Source organism: Lepidochelys kempii, chromosome 13, assembly GCF_965140285.1.
Source record: "Lepidochelys kempii isolate rLepKem1 chromosome 13, rLepKem1.hap1, whole genome shotgun sequence".
Classification (NCBI taxonomy): domain Eukaryota; kingdom Metazoa; phylum Chordata; order Testudines; family Cheloniidae; genus Lepidochelys; species Lepidochelys kempii.
Window position 1 is genome coordinate 18737027 of NC_136392.1, and position 13887 is coordinate 18750913.

Here is a 13887-nt window from a genome sequence, read left to right on the forward strand (position 1 = left end):
ATCATGCAGAATCTCATGTACTTGCTTATGTTTGTGGAGAGCGTGGAGACTGAGGATAGGTCTCATTCCTCCCTTGAATCTGGGGGATCAGGAAGTATTGGGAACAAAACCCCTTTCCATAAAGATAAGGAACCTCCTCTATAGTTCCTAGAGTACACAGGGTTTGTACCTGCTGTAACAGCAGTGACTCAAGATAGGGGTTCCTCTAGAGGGACAGGAAGATTGGAGGGTGGAATGGATAGGAACTAATGGTATAACCCAATCCCACAGCGTTTAAGACCCATCTGTCCATATTTATTGTCTCCCAAGCACTGTAGAAGTGAGACAGCCTATCCCCAAATATTTGGAGCATGGATATGACATTGACAACAATGGTGCTGCTCTCGAAACGCCACTCAAATAGACTGTCTAGCTGAAGAAGGAAGAGGACAGACCATTTGACTAAAACTAGACCAAGAAGGTTTCCTCCTCCATGATTTGTGCCCCTTTCTAAGGAAATCTTGCTGCCTCATGGGGTAGGCAGACTGATGAAAATATCAGTGAGAACAATATTGCCATTGTTGGTTCCCAAAATGCAGTCTCTTTGCGGCTTGGTTATAAATCTCCAATGAGCGTAGCATGGCCTGCAAGTCCTTGAAACGATGTACTGTCTCAGCAGTTGCCTCCGAGGATAGGAGATAGGATAGCTGCCCCACAAGAAGGGCAATGTTTAAACCCCAGTCAGGGCATCCCACAGGGAGAAACCATCTAAGTAAGGGTACTAAACTATAAATATGTACAAAAAGTTACAAAGAGCTGTGAAGACAAGTGTGAAGAAAGATCACACTAAGCGCTGCAACTTTAGCTGGGGGCAGTGAGAAGGAACTGAGAGGGGGTCAGGCAGCACCACCCTTATATAGCCATGGGAGGGATTATGAAAGGAGGAGCATAAGTGCTGCCCCTACTGATACTGGTAGGCAAAATTCTCCAACTTTGATGTGCTAGGCACACACGCGCCTGAGTGGAATACATGTCTTAAACTACTCAAAGAACACTGTCTTGCCTGTGCTCTCACTGCTTCTGTTACTGGCTTCCAGGCAGCATGGAGGAAAAGGAGGAAGTCTAACAGGAATGCAGAAGGGTGAGAAAGGAATGTTGGGGTGGGAATGGGAGCATGAGGGTGGAAAGAGGATTACAGAGGTCTATAACCACTAAAAAAAACCACTCCCCTTCAGAATATGGAATTAAACCCAAGACTTGAGTCTCTATATTCCTCTGCTCTATATTCATCTTCACTTTGCCCTATTGATAAACTGTGCGAATCGTCCCCTGCTTGTGGCTGGCCCACATGGAGATAACAGTCTCTTACTGCTACCAATTACTCTGTTAGTTCAAGTGGTGTATATCTGTAGAGTGGACATAAATGTCTGAGCCTTGCTGGTGACAAACTAGGGTCAAATTCTGCTTTTTCAGTGTTGTGGGGTTGTTGGATTATTTTATTTATTTATTACACCCAAAATACACTATGCTGAAGGAATGTTAAGATTGCAAAATTAAGTACTGAAGGGTGCCAGAATTAAGGGTGCCCATAAAACCATAGTTCAACCTCCTGCTGTGTATACATTATAATACAGTCTTTAATTACATGACCATATGCTATTTTTTCCCACAGCACCTCTGCCTCTGTCAGTGCAGAGAAAGGACAGTGCTGTAGGAATGAATCAGAGTTGTACAGTGTATGAGGCTGTTGTCTACAGGACTGCTGCCTCATTTGTTGCAGGAGTTGGAAGATGTGAGGTGTCTCATAGATACAGAGAGAGGAAAATGTGATTACACCTACAAAAATTGGTAACAAGACTCAAGGGCAGGTGTAGTTCCTGAAGTTATTTTTTAAATATATATTGGATAGATTTCAAGTCAATTGTGTAATTTTAAAATAAATTTATCTTATGGGACGTGAAGCGAGAAGTATTCTTGTCAGCAGGTTAAAGAAGTATGGGCTGGATGAATGCACTATAAGGTGGGTAGAAAGTTGGCTAGATTGTCGGGCTCAACGGGTAGTGATCAATGGCTCCATGTCTAGTTGGCAGCCGGTGTCAAGTGGAGTGCCCCGGGGTCGGTCCTGGGGCCGGTTTTGTTCAATATCTTCATAAATGATCTGGAGGATGGAGTGGATTGCACTCTCAGCAAATTTGCGGATGACACTAAACTGGGAGGAGTGGTAGATATGCTGGAGGGCAGGGATAGGATACAGAGGGACCTAGACAAATTGGAGGATTGGGCCAAAAGAAATCTGATGAGGTTCAATAAGGATAAGTGCAGGGTCCTGCACTTAGGACGGAAGAACCCAAGGCACAGCTACAGACTAGGGACCGAATGGCTAGGCAGCAGTTCTGCGGAAAAGGACCTAGGGGTGACAGTGGACGAGAAGCTGGATATGAGTCAGCAGTGTGCCCTTGTTGCCAAGAAGGCCAATGGCATTTTGGGATGTATAAGTAGGGGCATAGCGAGCAGATCGAGGGACGTGATCGTCCCCCTCTATTCGACATTGGTGAGGCCTCATCTGGAGTACTGTGTCCAGTTTTGGGCCCCACACTATAAGAAGGATGTGGATAAATTGGAGAGAGTCCAGCAAAAGGCAACAAAAATGATTAGGGGTCTGGAACACATGACTTATGAGGAGAGGCTGAGGGAACTGGGATTGTTTAGTCTGCAGAAGAGAAGAATGAGGGGGGATTTGATAGCTGCTTTCAACTACCTGAGAGGTGGTTCCAGAGAGGATGGTTCTAGACTATTCTCAGTGGTAGAAGAGGACAGGACAAGGAGTAATGGTCTCAAGTTGCAGTGGGGGAGGTTTAGGTTGGATATTAGGAAAAACTTTTTCACTAGGAGGGTGGTGAAACACTGGAATGCGTTACCTAGGGAGGTGGTGGAATCTCCTTCCTTAGAAGTTTTTAAGGTCAGGCTTGAGAAAGCCCTGGCTGGGATGATTTAATTGGGGATTGGTCCTGCTTTGAGCAGGGGGTTGGACTAGATGACCTCCTGAGGTCCCTTCCAACCCTGATATTCTATGATTCTAAGTATGTGAGTCAGACCTCTGATATATTATGCCATTATTCAGGATCTAGCTATTTTAGATAGTCATCCCTGAAGTAATGTCTGTAACTTTTAAAGACAAAAATAAATTAATCCATTTAAGAACATAAGACAATGTGTGATTAAAAATGGGAAACATTTAGGAAACCACGTTCAGAGTTACAAAATATTCTACTTGGTATGAAAAGCACCAAGTTATAAAAAGCAAGTGGAAGGCACACCATGCCTAATCAAGTGAAGCTGTGGTGCAATAGCAGTATTAACTATAGCAAAAAAAATCAAAAGTGGTAATTGCTTATCACTAGTGAAGAACTAGGAGCTTAGGTGTTATAATGGTGAGAACATTAGAAATCCCCAAGACAAAAAAGAAATAAGAAAGATTCTGTGAAATACAAGTGAAATGAGTTAGCAGTAAGACCATTATTATTTATAAATGGAGAACTTTTTATAATTGGGTTGTTATGCTATAGAGAAATAGACGGTGGATTTGCTTTATTCTTACCAGTGGTGTACGTAACGTTGTACTGCACAGTAATAAAGATGATGACATACTTGGCTGTGACCTGAAATTTAAAAAAAAAAAAAAAAAAGAGAGAGAGAGAGAGGAAAAATAGAAAAATTGGCCACATTAACATTCAAAGTTTTAAACCCACACTAAACTACAAGCATAGTAATTCCAGAGCCCCTAAACGCTCCTTCTCAGATGAAGTCTATAAGGAAGAATATGAAATCAATTAAAATAAATTTTGAGGGAACACAGTTACTTTAATGCAAACAGTTATTAATATTTAAATATATTTATGAAGCAGAAACATATAAAGTTAAAGTAACTGGAACTTGGCAAAGAAAGTGGGGATGGGTCCCACTCAGCCAGTCTTGGTTAAAGTTTATACTACTTGCTGATAGTTGATACCATCCACCATTAATGATTTCACACACTCACATCCACTTTTCAAATAAATCATTTAACATGTGTGTCTATGCTATATGGGGCCATGACTTTACTTCTGTGCAGGTGGTCAGACTAGATCATCATGACAGTGCCTTCTGGCATTAAAATCTATGAGTCTATTTTAGCTTAAGGCTCAATGTCATCCTTCTCACACCACTTTACAAAATATTTTAAATGTTGTTTTCAGTACAGAACAGAAGGTACAGAAATTAAAATGACTTTCATTTTCTCCAAAAGTAAAATAGATTCTTTAAATCCTATTAATATTAGTCAAATGAGTAAGTCCAGCAGACTTTTAAAACTAGATTTTTATACCATGCCCATCACTGTAGCATCCAAGTACCTAGGCCTCCCATAGCAAATAGATCTATCTGAATGTATGTATTCAAATTCCTGGGACATAAAGCCAGAGATGGATACCCACGAATCACTTGTGAATTTGAATGAGAGAGAAGCACACACACTGTTGTAACATGCACAAAGTGTAATCCACTGTACGCTCTCTTTTAAATTGACCGGCATTGGAAAGATTTATAAGGAAATATGAGTCATACCAGAAAAAGCTTTTCTCATGTATTATGAAATCTATAATTTCTAGTAACATGGATATAAGGATGCACAGAAATATACAGTTATGTAAAATATACACAAACTCAACTAGCACTGAGGAAGCTGCAGTGGCATAACAAATTTTTTAAAAAGTAAACATCCAAATTTAACGAATGGGTCAAAACTGCACATGAATCCCTTGTGTGAATAATTAAGTTATACTGTTTGGGGTACATACATGTGAACCTCCTATACCAGAAGACCTAGAACGTAAAGGAACTCTCTTTTAAAAACAGTTCTCAATGGGAAAAAGGAGTTCTGTCTTTTTCTCTTGTGAAATGATAGTTTGACTTGTCTCCCTGCTGTGGGAATGGCAGCCAAGTGTCTGCTACCAAAAGACAAGTAAGAAGAATATATTGCCATGTAGATGCAAGTGCCAACAATACCAAATTAAAAGGAAAGAGGCTAGCAGAGCCCTCCCATGCCCCTTAGTGAGCCAGGCATGGGCCATGACCAAAACACCATCTGTTCCAGATCACTACATAGGCTGCAGCACTGTAATTCCCAGAGGGTGGTACCTCCCCTTCACCTGCAGCAACACCAGAAGGCAGCTCCTTTACAGCCAAAGGGAATACTGAAGACGTCAGCAGTTCTGACATTTGCATGTGGTTCTGTGGGGTTGGCGTACTGACTGTTGGGTGGGGGAGAAGTCTGGGCACTGGGCTTCAACTGCCACATTCCTTCATTTTCAGTTTTTACCAATTTTCCCCCAATTTTTTTCAAGTTTTTAAATAAAACCCAATAAATTCCTGGGAAATAATTAAAAATCAAAAACAAAGGGCCTTATCCATAGTTGAGTTCTGCACTTCCAGGGATTCAGCCTTTTAGGTATGAGAGTGTGAAATATAGCTTATCCTTCCCCAAGTTACAGCATGTAAGAGTGGAATCCACAAAGCAACTTAGGCTCCTGACTCCAATGGAAGTTAAGAGCCTAAGTTGCTTTGTGGGTTCAACTCTTAAGGCCTGTCTACACTTCGAGGTGCTACGGTGGCACTGCTATAGCACTTCAGTGAAGACACTACCTATGCCAACAGGAGGACTTCTGTTGGCATAGGCAATCCACCTCCCCAAGAGGCGGTAGCTAGGTTCCGTCAACCTACTGCTGTCTAAACCAGAGGTTAGGTCAGTTTAAATGCATTGTTCAGGGGTGTGGATTTTTCACACCCCTGAGTGACAGTTATAGTGATCTAATTTCCTAGTGTAAACCAGGCCCTTGATCTCTTTGTACAGAAAAAAAATGGTCTGAGAACTTACATGTAAATTGGTTAGAGTTAAAGTTTTCAAATGGGTCCTTTAAGAAATTTAGCACTGTCTGCCAAACCATTCCACACCCACAGCCCCCACAAATGATTTAATTGCAGGCACTGTCTATCTACACTAACAATTGTCCAGTAATGTAAATTTTGGGTAGATCTGGTAAAATGTAGTTTTTTAAAGGATTTAGGAATAGTAGTCATTTTTTCCCTTCTTTGTAACTGGAAGTTTTTCCTTCAAAAGAAACTGAAGAATAGTGTTCTTAAGAAAGCTTCAGAGGAGAATTTACCTCTTTCAAAATGGCTGCTATCTCATACTGCCCTCAAAAGGGACTGAAGCCACAGGCTTTCCTTAGTAAAGATGTCAACTGACTCTATTCATCTACTCTTTTTTGCCTTCTGACTTCATAAGAAAATTCTATCTTCTCTGAATGTAACTTGTCTTCACCTTTGCCCTTCAGGCCAGAGATGGTCTTTTTCTTTCTTTGCAGAGCACCCAGCACAATGGGACTGCCGTCCTCCTAATTTGAGCCTCCATAATATAAATATTGACTACTGTTAAATGCAGCCAGTGGCCTCAGTCCCATTAAGAACAAATGGTGATGGAAGGTATGAGTTTCTCTGAAGAAGATTTTATATGCCAGCCTACGCTGAAGGATGAATCTTTTGGTTATAAATATTGGCAAAAAAGGAGGACAAAAAAAAACAAACCAAAAAAAACCCCAAAACAAAAATAAAAACAAAACCCCCCCACACCTTAATTTTAAAAGTTTCTTTAAAAAAATTATATATATATGAATACACACACACACACGTTGCACTGTATCTACTCAAACAGGCGGGGTAGGAGTATGACACTGGGGTGTGTGCACACAGGGAAGTGTTATGAAAGATGTGAGAGCAGGAGTGAGTGATGGGAAAAAAGAATGGTTACTTACCCTACAGAAATTGTGGGGTTTTGAAATGTTATAGTTAGTATGGATCCCACTGAAGGTGCCCATGTGCCTCGTGTGTGAGATCAGATATTTTTCAATAGCAATCTCTGTCAAGGCCACACATGCAGCCTGTGCCTCCCCATGCTCCGATATGAGGGCATAAAAGGCTGTGACCCTCCCTCAGTTCCCTTATAATTCAAAGCCCATGTTGCAAAGAACTTCAAAAAGCAGGAATAAAGGGTGGGTCATGGAGCCACATTGACTACATCATCTCAAAAAACAAAACAAAAAAAACCCATCACACAGTTACCACAGAGAAGTAACTTCATTCTTCTTTTTTCAGAGTAACAGCCGTATTAGTCTGTATTCGCAAAAAGAAAAGGAGTACTTGTGGCACCTTAGAGACTAACCAATTTATTTGAGCATAAGCTTTCGTGAGCTACAGCTCACTTCATCGGAGCTGTAGCTCACGAAAGCTTATGCTCAAATAAATTGGTTAGTCTCTAAGGTGCCACAAGTGCTCCTATTCTTCTTTTTGTGTCAGTTTGGATCCCACAGTAGGTGACTGGTAAGCAGTATCCCCACCCGGATGCTGGACTCGAGGAGTGACAGCAATATCAGTCAAATAATAATTGAAGTTGTTCCAAATTTGGCATCAGACTTAACCACGGTGTCAAGGGCATAATGACAAGTCAGTGGGCTGTTCCTTGTTGCTGTTTCACATATCTTAGATATCAGCATATTTCTGAAGCATGCTGAAGATGATACAAGTGCCCTGGTGGAGTCTGCTCCAACATTTGATGAGGAATATCAATATGTTGAATGCAAGACTAAGTACAATTGTATTGGCGCATAACCTGCTGATATTGCTGCAAGGTGAATTTTGCAAGAACTAAACGCTTATAGTTGAGGATCTGTGGTATGAGAGTCTCAACTGGGTCCAGATTATGTCAGCCTACCAATATGAAGAACCATTTCCATTTCAAGAAGTTCTTCCTACTAGTGGCTTTCTGCTCAGTACGTGGTTTCCTTGCACTTGTCGAGAAGAGCCTTTGTCAGCCATGCTCATCCAGGATGCCAGCTGCAATGACTGCAGATGTGGGTGCAACATCTGGTCGTGGTTCTGTGAAAACACCCCCACGTCTGGGCAAATCAGGACATAGATGGGAGACCAAACTGACATGTGCAAGAGATCTGATGGCCACAATTACCTCGGAAGCTGTCAGAATCAGTATGGTTTTGTCCCACCTGATTTTAGATATCATCTTGGAGGACCAGGAAAATCAAAAAGTCATATAGGAAGGTTGGAGATCATTGTTATAGAAAGGCATCTGGTAACTATCATGGGCTTGTGCCTCCTCTACAACAGATCTATTGAGGGAATTTCGCATTGGCAAAATATTGACTCTATAATGGATCTCTGCAGCATGCGCTTATGGTTAGTTACCATGTGCCTGCTTGGGAAGCGTGCCAGATCATTGATAGTGCCTGGAAAGTGTAAGGCCAGTGAGGTTACCCTGTGGTGACACCAAGTCCATGATCTGAAGGCTTCCTGGCACAGAAGGGATGATTATGCATCACCCTGCTTATTAATGTAACGTATTGTGGACATGTGGTGTGTCAACATCTGCACCATAGAGCACTTCAGGACAGACAGCAATGCCACACAGGCCAGTCAGATGGCCCTGCACTTCAGAACATTCAGATGCAGTTTCAAATCATCACCAGATGCCCTTCATCTGTAGATGCTTCAGGTGGGCACCCCAACCTGCCCCAATGCACCTGTGATGAGAGTCACAGAAGGGGGTCAACTACAAGATAACCCTATTTCATAAATTCTTTGAGTCCAGCCACCAAGTGAATTCTTGCAGAACCTGGGGTGGAACCCTGACTCACTTTAGCACATGTTGCTTGGACAGGGCGTGCACAGATCTCAAGCAACTGAGGGAGGGTTGGCATTGCCCCACCCTTTATGCCCATGTACCAGAACATGAGGCGACACAAAGGCATTTGTGCAGCCTGGATAGACACTGCTTTCCAAAAATATCCAGTTGCACATGCCTGAGATGCCATGTGCACCTTAAGTGGGATCCACACTGACACCTACGTAGAGAAGAACTGAAATGTACAACTCTGGTTTCTTAATGTTTCTCTGGTGACACAAAGCAGTTGTAAACCCAGGTTAAACTAGCACTGATGCTTTAGCAGTCTGGCTCTGCCCCAGAGTGGCATAAAGCACTTAGAGTGTACTAGTGAATCCAGCCCTAAAAAAAAAGTTGATACTACATATCTTCAAATCATTAGGAATGTCACACTGTAGTATTTTCTTTAGGTTTCTCCTTTAGTATTCACCTATAATTTTTTTAAGAGCTTAAAAGTTAAAAAAAAATCTTAGACAAAAACCATAGAAGAAATATAATATGTCAAGATATGGAAATGTGTTGTTAGACCAACAAACAATATTAATTCTTACCTGCAGTGACACCACTACGGGGAAAAAGTGTCTTTAGAAATCCGTTTAATCTAATCTAATCTAGGACCACAAACACCAGAATGCATTAGAGTACTCATAAATGAATTCCTCATCATTACCAGTGAACATTAAGGTTGTTTACATGCCTTAATCGTGCATTTACAAGCCTTACGTTTGGATTTCTTTTAAGTTTAAACTTACCACTGAATTTGTGGGCTTGTAATTACCTCAGAAATAAGCATTATAACGTCCCTGTTATGGTTTTGCCCTGAATTAAAAGATATGTACTCTCAACCCTAACTCTACTTAAACAATTTGTGTCTCAGAATTATTCATTTAGATTTATAATAAAAGCGTGGGGGGGGGGGGAATCAGGTGGCAGTCATCTAGAAGGTTGCAGTCCAGCACTGCAAACAGTCAGTTCAAGGCTGGAAAATCCACAATGGAGACAGTTTTCATATGAAGATGCAAGAATATTAAGCATATCCTGCTGCACAGGATTGAGACTCAGGGCACTGTCCAAGAAATAGAGGGATTTCAAGCAAGGGGCTTCCTGAATTGAGGTGGGGTGATTGATGGGATGCGTATCCTGATTCTGACCTTGCCACTAAGAATGTGATGGGAAAGGGTTACTCTTCAACGCTTATACAATCACAGCTGGATCACCAGGAACATTTTTCTGACATTGGCTGGTCAGGGAAGAGCATATTTAGGCATACAAGATTTTTGCAAAAGATGAGGCAGGGACAGTCTTCCCTAACTGGCATATTCACATTGATGGCTTGAAATGCCAGTAGTGATTCCAGAGGACCCGGCCCATCCTTTGTTTCTTTGGCTCACTAAAGCTTACACTGGACACCCAGACAGCACCAGGATGACTGCTGAATGTGCAAAGGATGCTGACAATGCCTCATAACTAGGCTGGATCTCAGCCAGGCAAATATTTTTGTATATTATTGCTGCATGTTGTGTATTACACATTTGTGAAAGCAAAGGAGGAAACATTACCGGCAGCATGGAGGGGTGAAATGGAAAGACTGCCTATTTTGAACAGCCAGACATAAGGGCAGTTACAAGAGCCTACAAAGGAACTGTATGGCTCAGGAAGGCCTTAAAAGAGTGTGTCATGGTATTGCAGTTTGCCATAGTATATCAGCATGCTGCTTTTGTGTACTTTGTATATTTGGCTTCAGTGGCAATATTTATAAATTCCTGCTGTGAATCTGGTGAGAGGGGAGTGGTGTTTTGGCCTATGTCATTTCTGTTTGGGGACACCAATACAAATACTGTTATTTTTTAAAAAGACTGAGTGCAAAAAACAAACAGTAAACTCAAATAAAACCTTTATTACATGCATGAAAGCAAAGTTGTAATCAGAAGTCATATTAGTCATAGTTTTTATTTTCCACGGGTATTCAACGAAAGGGATAAAGTTATGCCGGAGTCTTTTTTGGGGGGACTGGGATGTGTATATGGTCCTGTGTGTATATAGAGTTGTCCATGGAGTGCACCTGCTGATGGGTGGTGGTATTTGGGCATTTTGCTCCAGATTATTGTGCAACACCTGTGTCTGGTGCTTGAACAGAATCATAACATTTCTTGGAATATTTCTTGGGACACTTCTTGGTCCTTCTGCTTTTGCTCGGTCTCGATAATGCCATCTGTCCAATGCCTATTCTCCCCATCAGCAACATATGAGGACTGGTTAGGCTCAGGATCAGAGTATCTCCTAGAAAATGTCTCTTTTGTCCTCTGTAACAATTTCAATGACATCATCTGTGTACAGTTCAACAAAATTCTCCACAAGGGAAGAAGGGCTTTCCCCACTGCCTAGTTCTGCAAGCTAAAGAAAAGTGAGCCCCCTGAGCAATGAACACTTCCTCCACACCGCAGGATGATTTGTTTTGTTGGACTGGGAAATCAGACTTAAAACCAAATCACTGTCCTCTGCAATGTTTACATTATATGTGTACTGTACAAGTGTATGCTTAAAAAGCAGGTATTCCAACTGGACAGTCACCGATTGCTTTTTAGGCTCAGATATCAGTGTTGGTATCTTTCTGTTCATTTGCAATGACTTGATATGTAGTGTTTTATAAAAAAATTTCAGCCATCTTGGTATCAAAACATGTTGACTACTAAGCTATTAATTAAAAAAAAAAACCTGGCTATTGTAAAAGCCAATTCCTTTGTTCTCTGATTGTACACTAATGGCTGCCATTTTGAAAGGGGAGAAGAGGGCCTTGGAGGTTTTGGGCACCATGAAGAGGGGTTGGGAGGGAAGAGTCATGCATAAAAAAAAAAAAAAAAAAAAAAAAAAAGTGCAGCAATACACCTAAGCTCCTTTTCCCTTCCTACACAGGCTCATCTGGGATTGTCAGGGTCTGGCCCATTTCCAGCTGTATTTTGAAGAGCTGGTCATTCTCTGAAGGGTCTGCATGCTCCTTCCTATTCCCCTTCTTGCTGGGCACTGTAGGGGTTTCCTCCTCTGGATCTTGAAGTGTGTCCACTGTCACTTTTGGGGTGATGGTGGTGTCTCTGCCACATGTGGAATGCAGCTCAATGTAGAACTGGCAGAACTGTGGAGAGGTCTATGCCACCTATGAAATGGAACTCATTTTAGAAGTGGCAGATTTATGGGTGGACCCAATTTTTTGTTCTGCTCCCTTGCCTTCTAGTACAACTGGTGAAGGTCCTTCACCCAGCATTGCTTCTTTCCCTGTTGTAGCCCAGGGCTTGCTTTCGCTCTTCAATGTCTGCATACTAAGCCCTATTCCTCTGGTTGCCCTGTAGCTGGACTTGTACAGCCCTGTCTCCCTGCATGCAAAGAAGATTCAGGACCTTCTTTTCCTGATCCAGACAGGAGAACAAGATTTAGGTGATGCTCTATCTTTGCACTGAGCCATGCTCTCTGTTCAAAAAAAGGTGGGTTACTGGGTGTGCCTGCAAAGGTAAGGTAACAGGAAAAAAGGTATTTCCAAAACACACTGGGAATTTTAAAGCGGTCAGGTTTCTGGTCACTGTGACTCCTGGGCAGTGAGTTCAAAATTGTGACTGGTGTGGTCACTGTCGCAGACAGAGGGCATCATGGGACTGTTGCTGGGGAACTCCTAACTGACACAGGCAATGCAGTATCCACACTGGCATTTTGACCGCTGAATTATGTCTGCTGAGGACTTTCATTTGCAGAAGTGGTTTTATTTGGGCAACAGAAAGGCTGGGTTTTGTCAATTTACATCAAATTTGGGTGTGGATGCATGCAAACCTGCGGCAAAAAAGGCAGCTTCTGTTGACAAAAACTTAGACCAGGACAAAAATTGCCTTTTTGTGGTTTAGGATAATCCAAGGCACTCTTAATGCGGAATAAAAATGACCATGTGCAGAGTAGATATTGTACTTAAATTTCACACTAATTTCTCTAAATGTCCCATGTAGACAAGCCCTTAGTAACAATTCCTACATACATAAAATACAGTACTTCTGAATATTAGGATGCTTTTTCACTTGATAAATAATGATCAACTTTCTAGAAAGATATTTCTATCTTAGCAGCTACTTTCAAAAATACAGATTAATCAGGAACTCTTTTTGAGTTTCTTTGCTACACTTGGCTATAAACCACTGAGTATGTTAATACTTCAAAATTCTCAACACTAACTTCTTTCATCAATAAAGATGCAGCACTGACTGGATCCAAATAGATTCCAAGGCCAGAAGGGACCACTATGATCACCTAGTCTGCCCTCCTGTGTAACAAAGGCCTTTGAACTTCCCCAAAATAATTCCTAGAGCACATCTTTTAGAAAAACATCCAATCTTGATTTTAAACTTAACAGTGAGAGAATCCACCACAACCCTTGGTAAACTGTTCGATTAGTTAATTGCTCTCACCATTAAAAATTTATGCCTTATTTCCAGTCTGAATTTGTCTAGCTTCAACTTCCAGCCATTGGATCATGTTATACCTTTCCCTGCTAGAAGAGCCCACTATCAAATATTTGTTAGACTTATAGACTGTAATCAAGTCATCCCTTAACCTTCTCTTTGAAATAGACTCAGGGAGCTCAATCTATCACTATAAGGCATGTTTTCTAATCCTTTAATCATTCTTGTGGCCCTTCTCAGAGCCCTCTCCAATAGTCCTTTCACAGTTATCCTGCAATCAACATCCTTCTTGAATTGTTGACATCAGAACTGGACACAGTATTCCAGCAGCAGTAACATCCTCTGTGCTAAATATAGAGGTAAAATAACCTCTTTACTCCTACACAAAAATCCCCTGTTTATGCATCCCAGGATGGCACTAGATCTTTTGGCCACAGCGTCTCACCAGGCAGTTAAGTGCAGCTGATTATCTACTACAACCACAACTACGAGACTTTTTCAGAGTCACTCCTTCCCAGGATAGAGTCCCCCATGATGGAAGTATGGCCTACGTTCTTTATTCCTAGATGTATACCTTTACTTTCGGCATATTAAAAATGCATATTGGTTGTTTGTTCCCAGTTTACCAAGCAATCCAGATCGCGCTGAATCAGTGACCTCTTCTCTTCATTATTTATAACACCCTCAATTTTGGGATCATCTGCA

General features: G+C 41.5%; 1 protein-coding gene across 6 annotated transcripts in view; it reads right to left on the bottom strand.

The window, feature by feature from the left end:
- The window catches only part of LOC140897144 (translocating chain-associated membrane protein 1), a 49272-nt gene that overhangs the window by 26750 nt on the left and 8635 nt on the right, over positions 1-13887 (bottom strand). For 3 of the 6 annotated variants that reach the window (XM_073309514.2, XM_073309513.2, XM_073309510.2), the window contains exon 2: positions 3578-3638. The exons of 2 other annotated variants lie outside the window; for them this stretch is intronic. In XM_073309514.2, coding sequence (XP_073165615.1) covers positions 3578-3638 — 61 coding nt within the window. Of the gene's footprint in view, positions 1-3577; positions 3639-13887 lie in introns of those variants that run through there. One more of the 6 variants, XM_073309516.2, reaches the window with a different exon arrangement.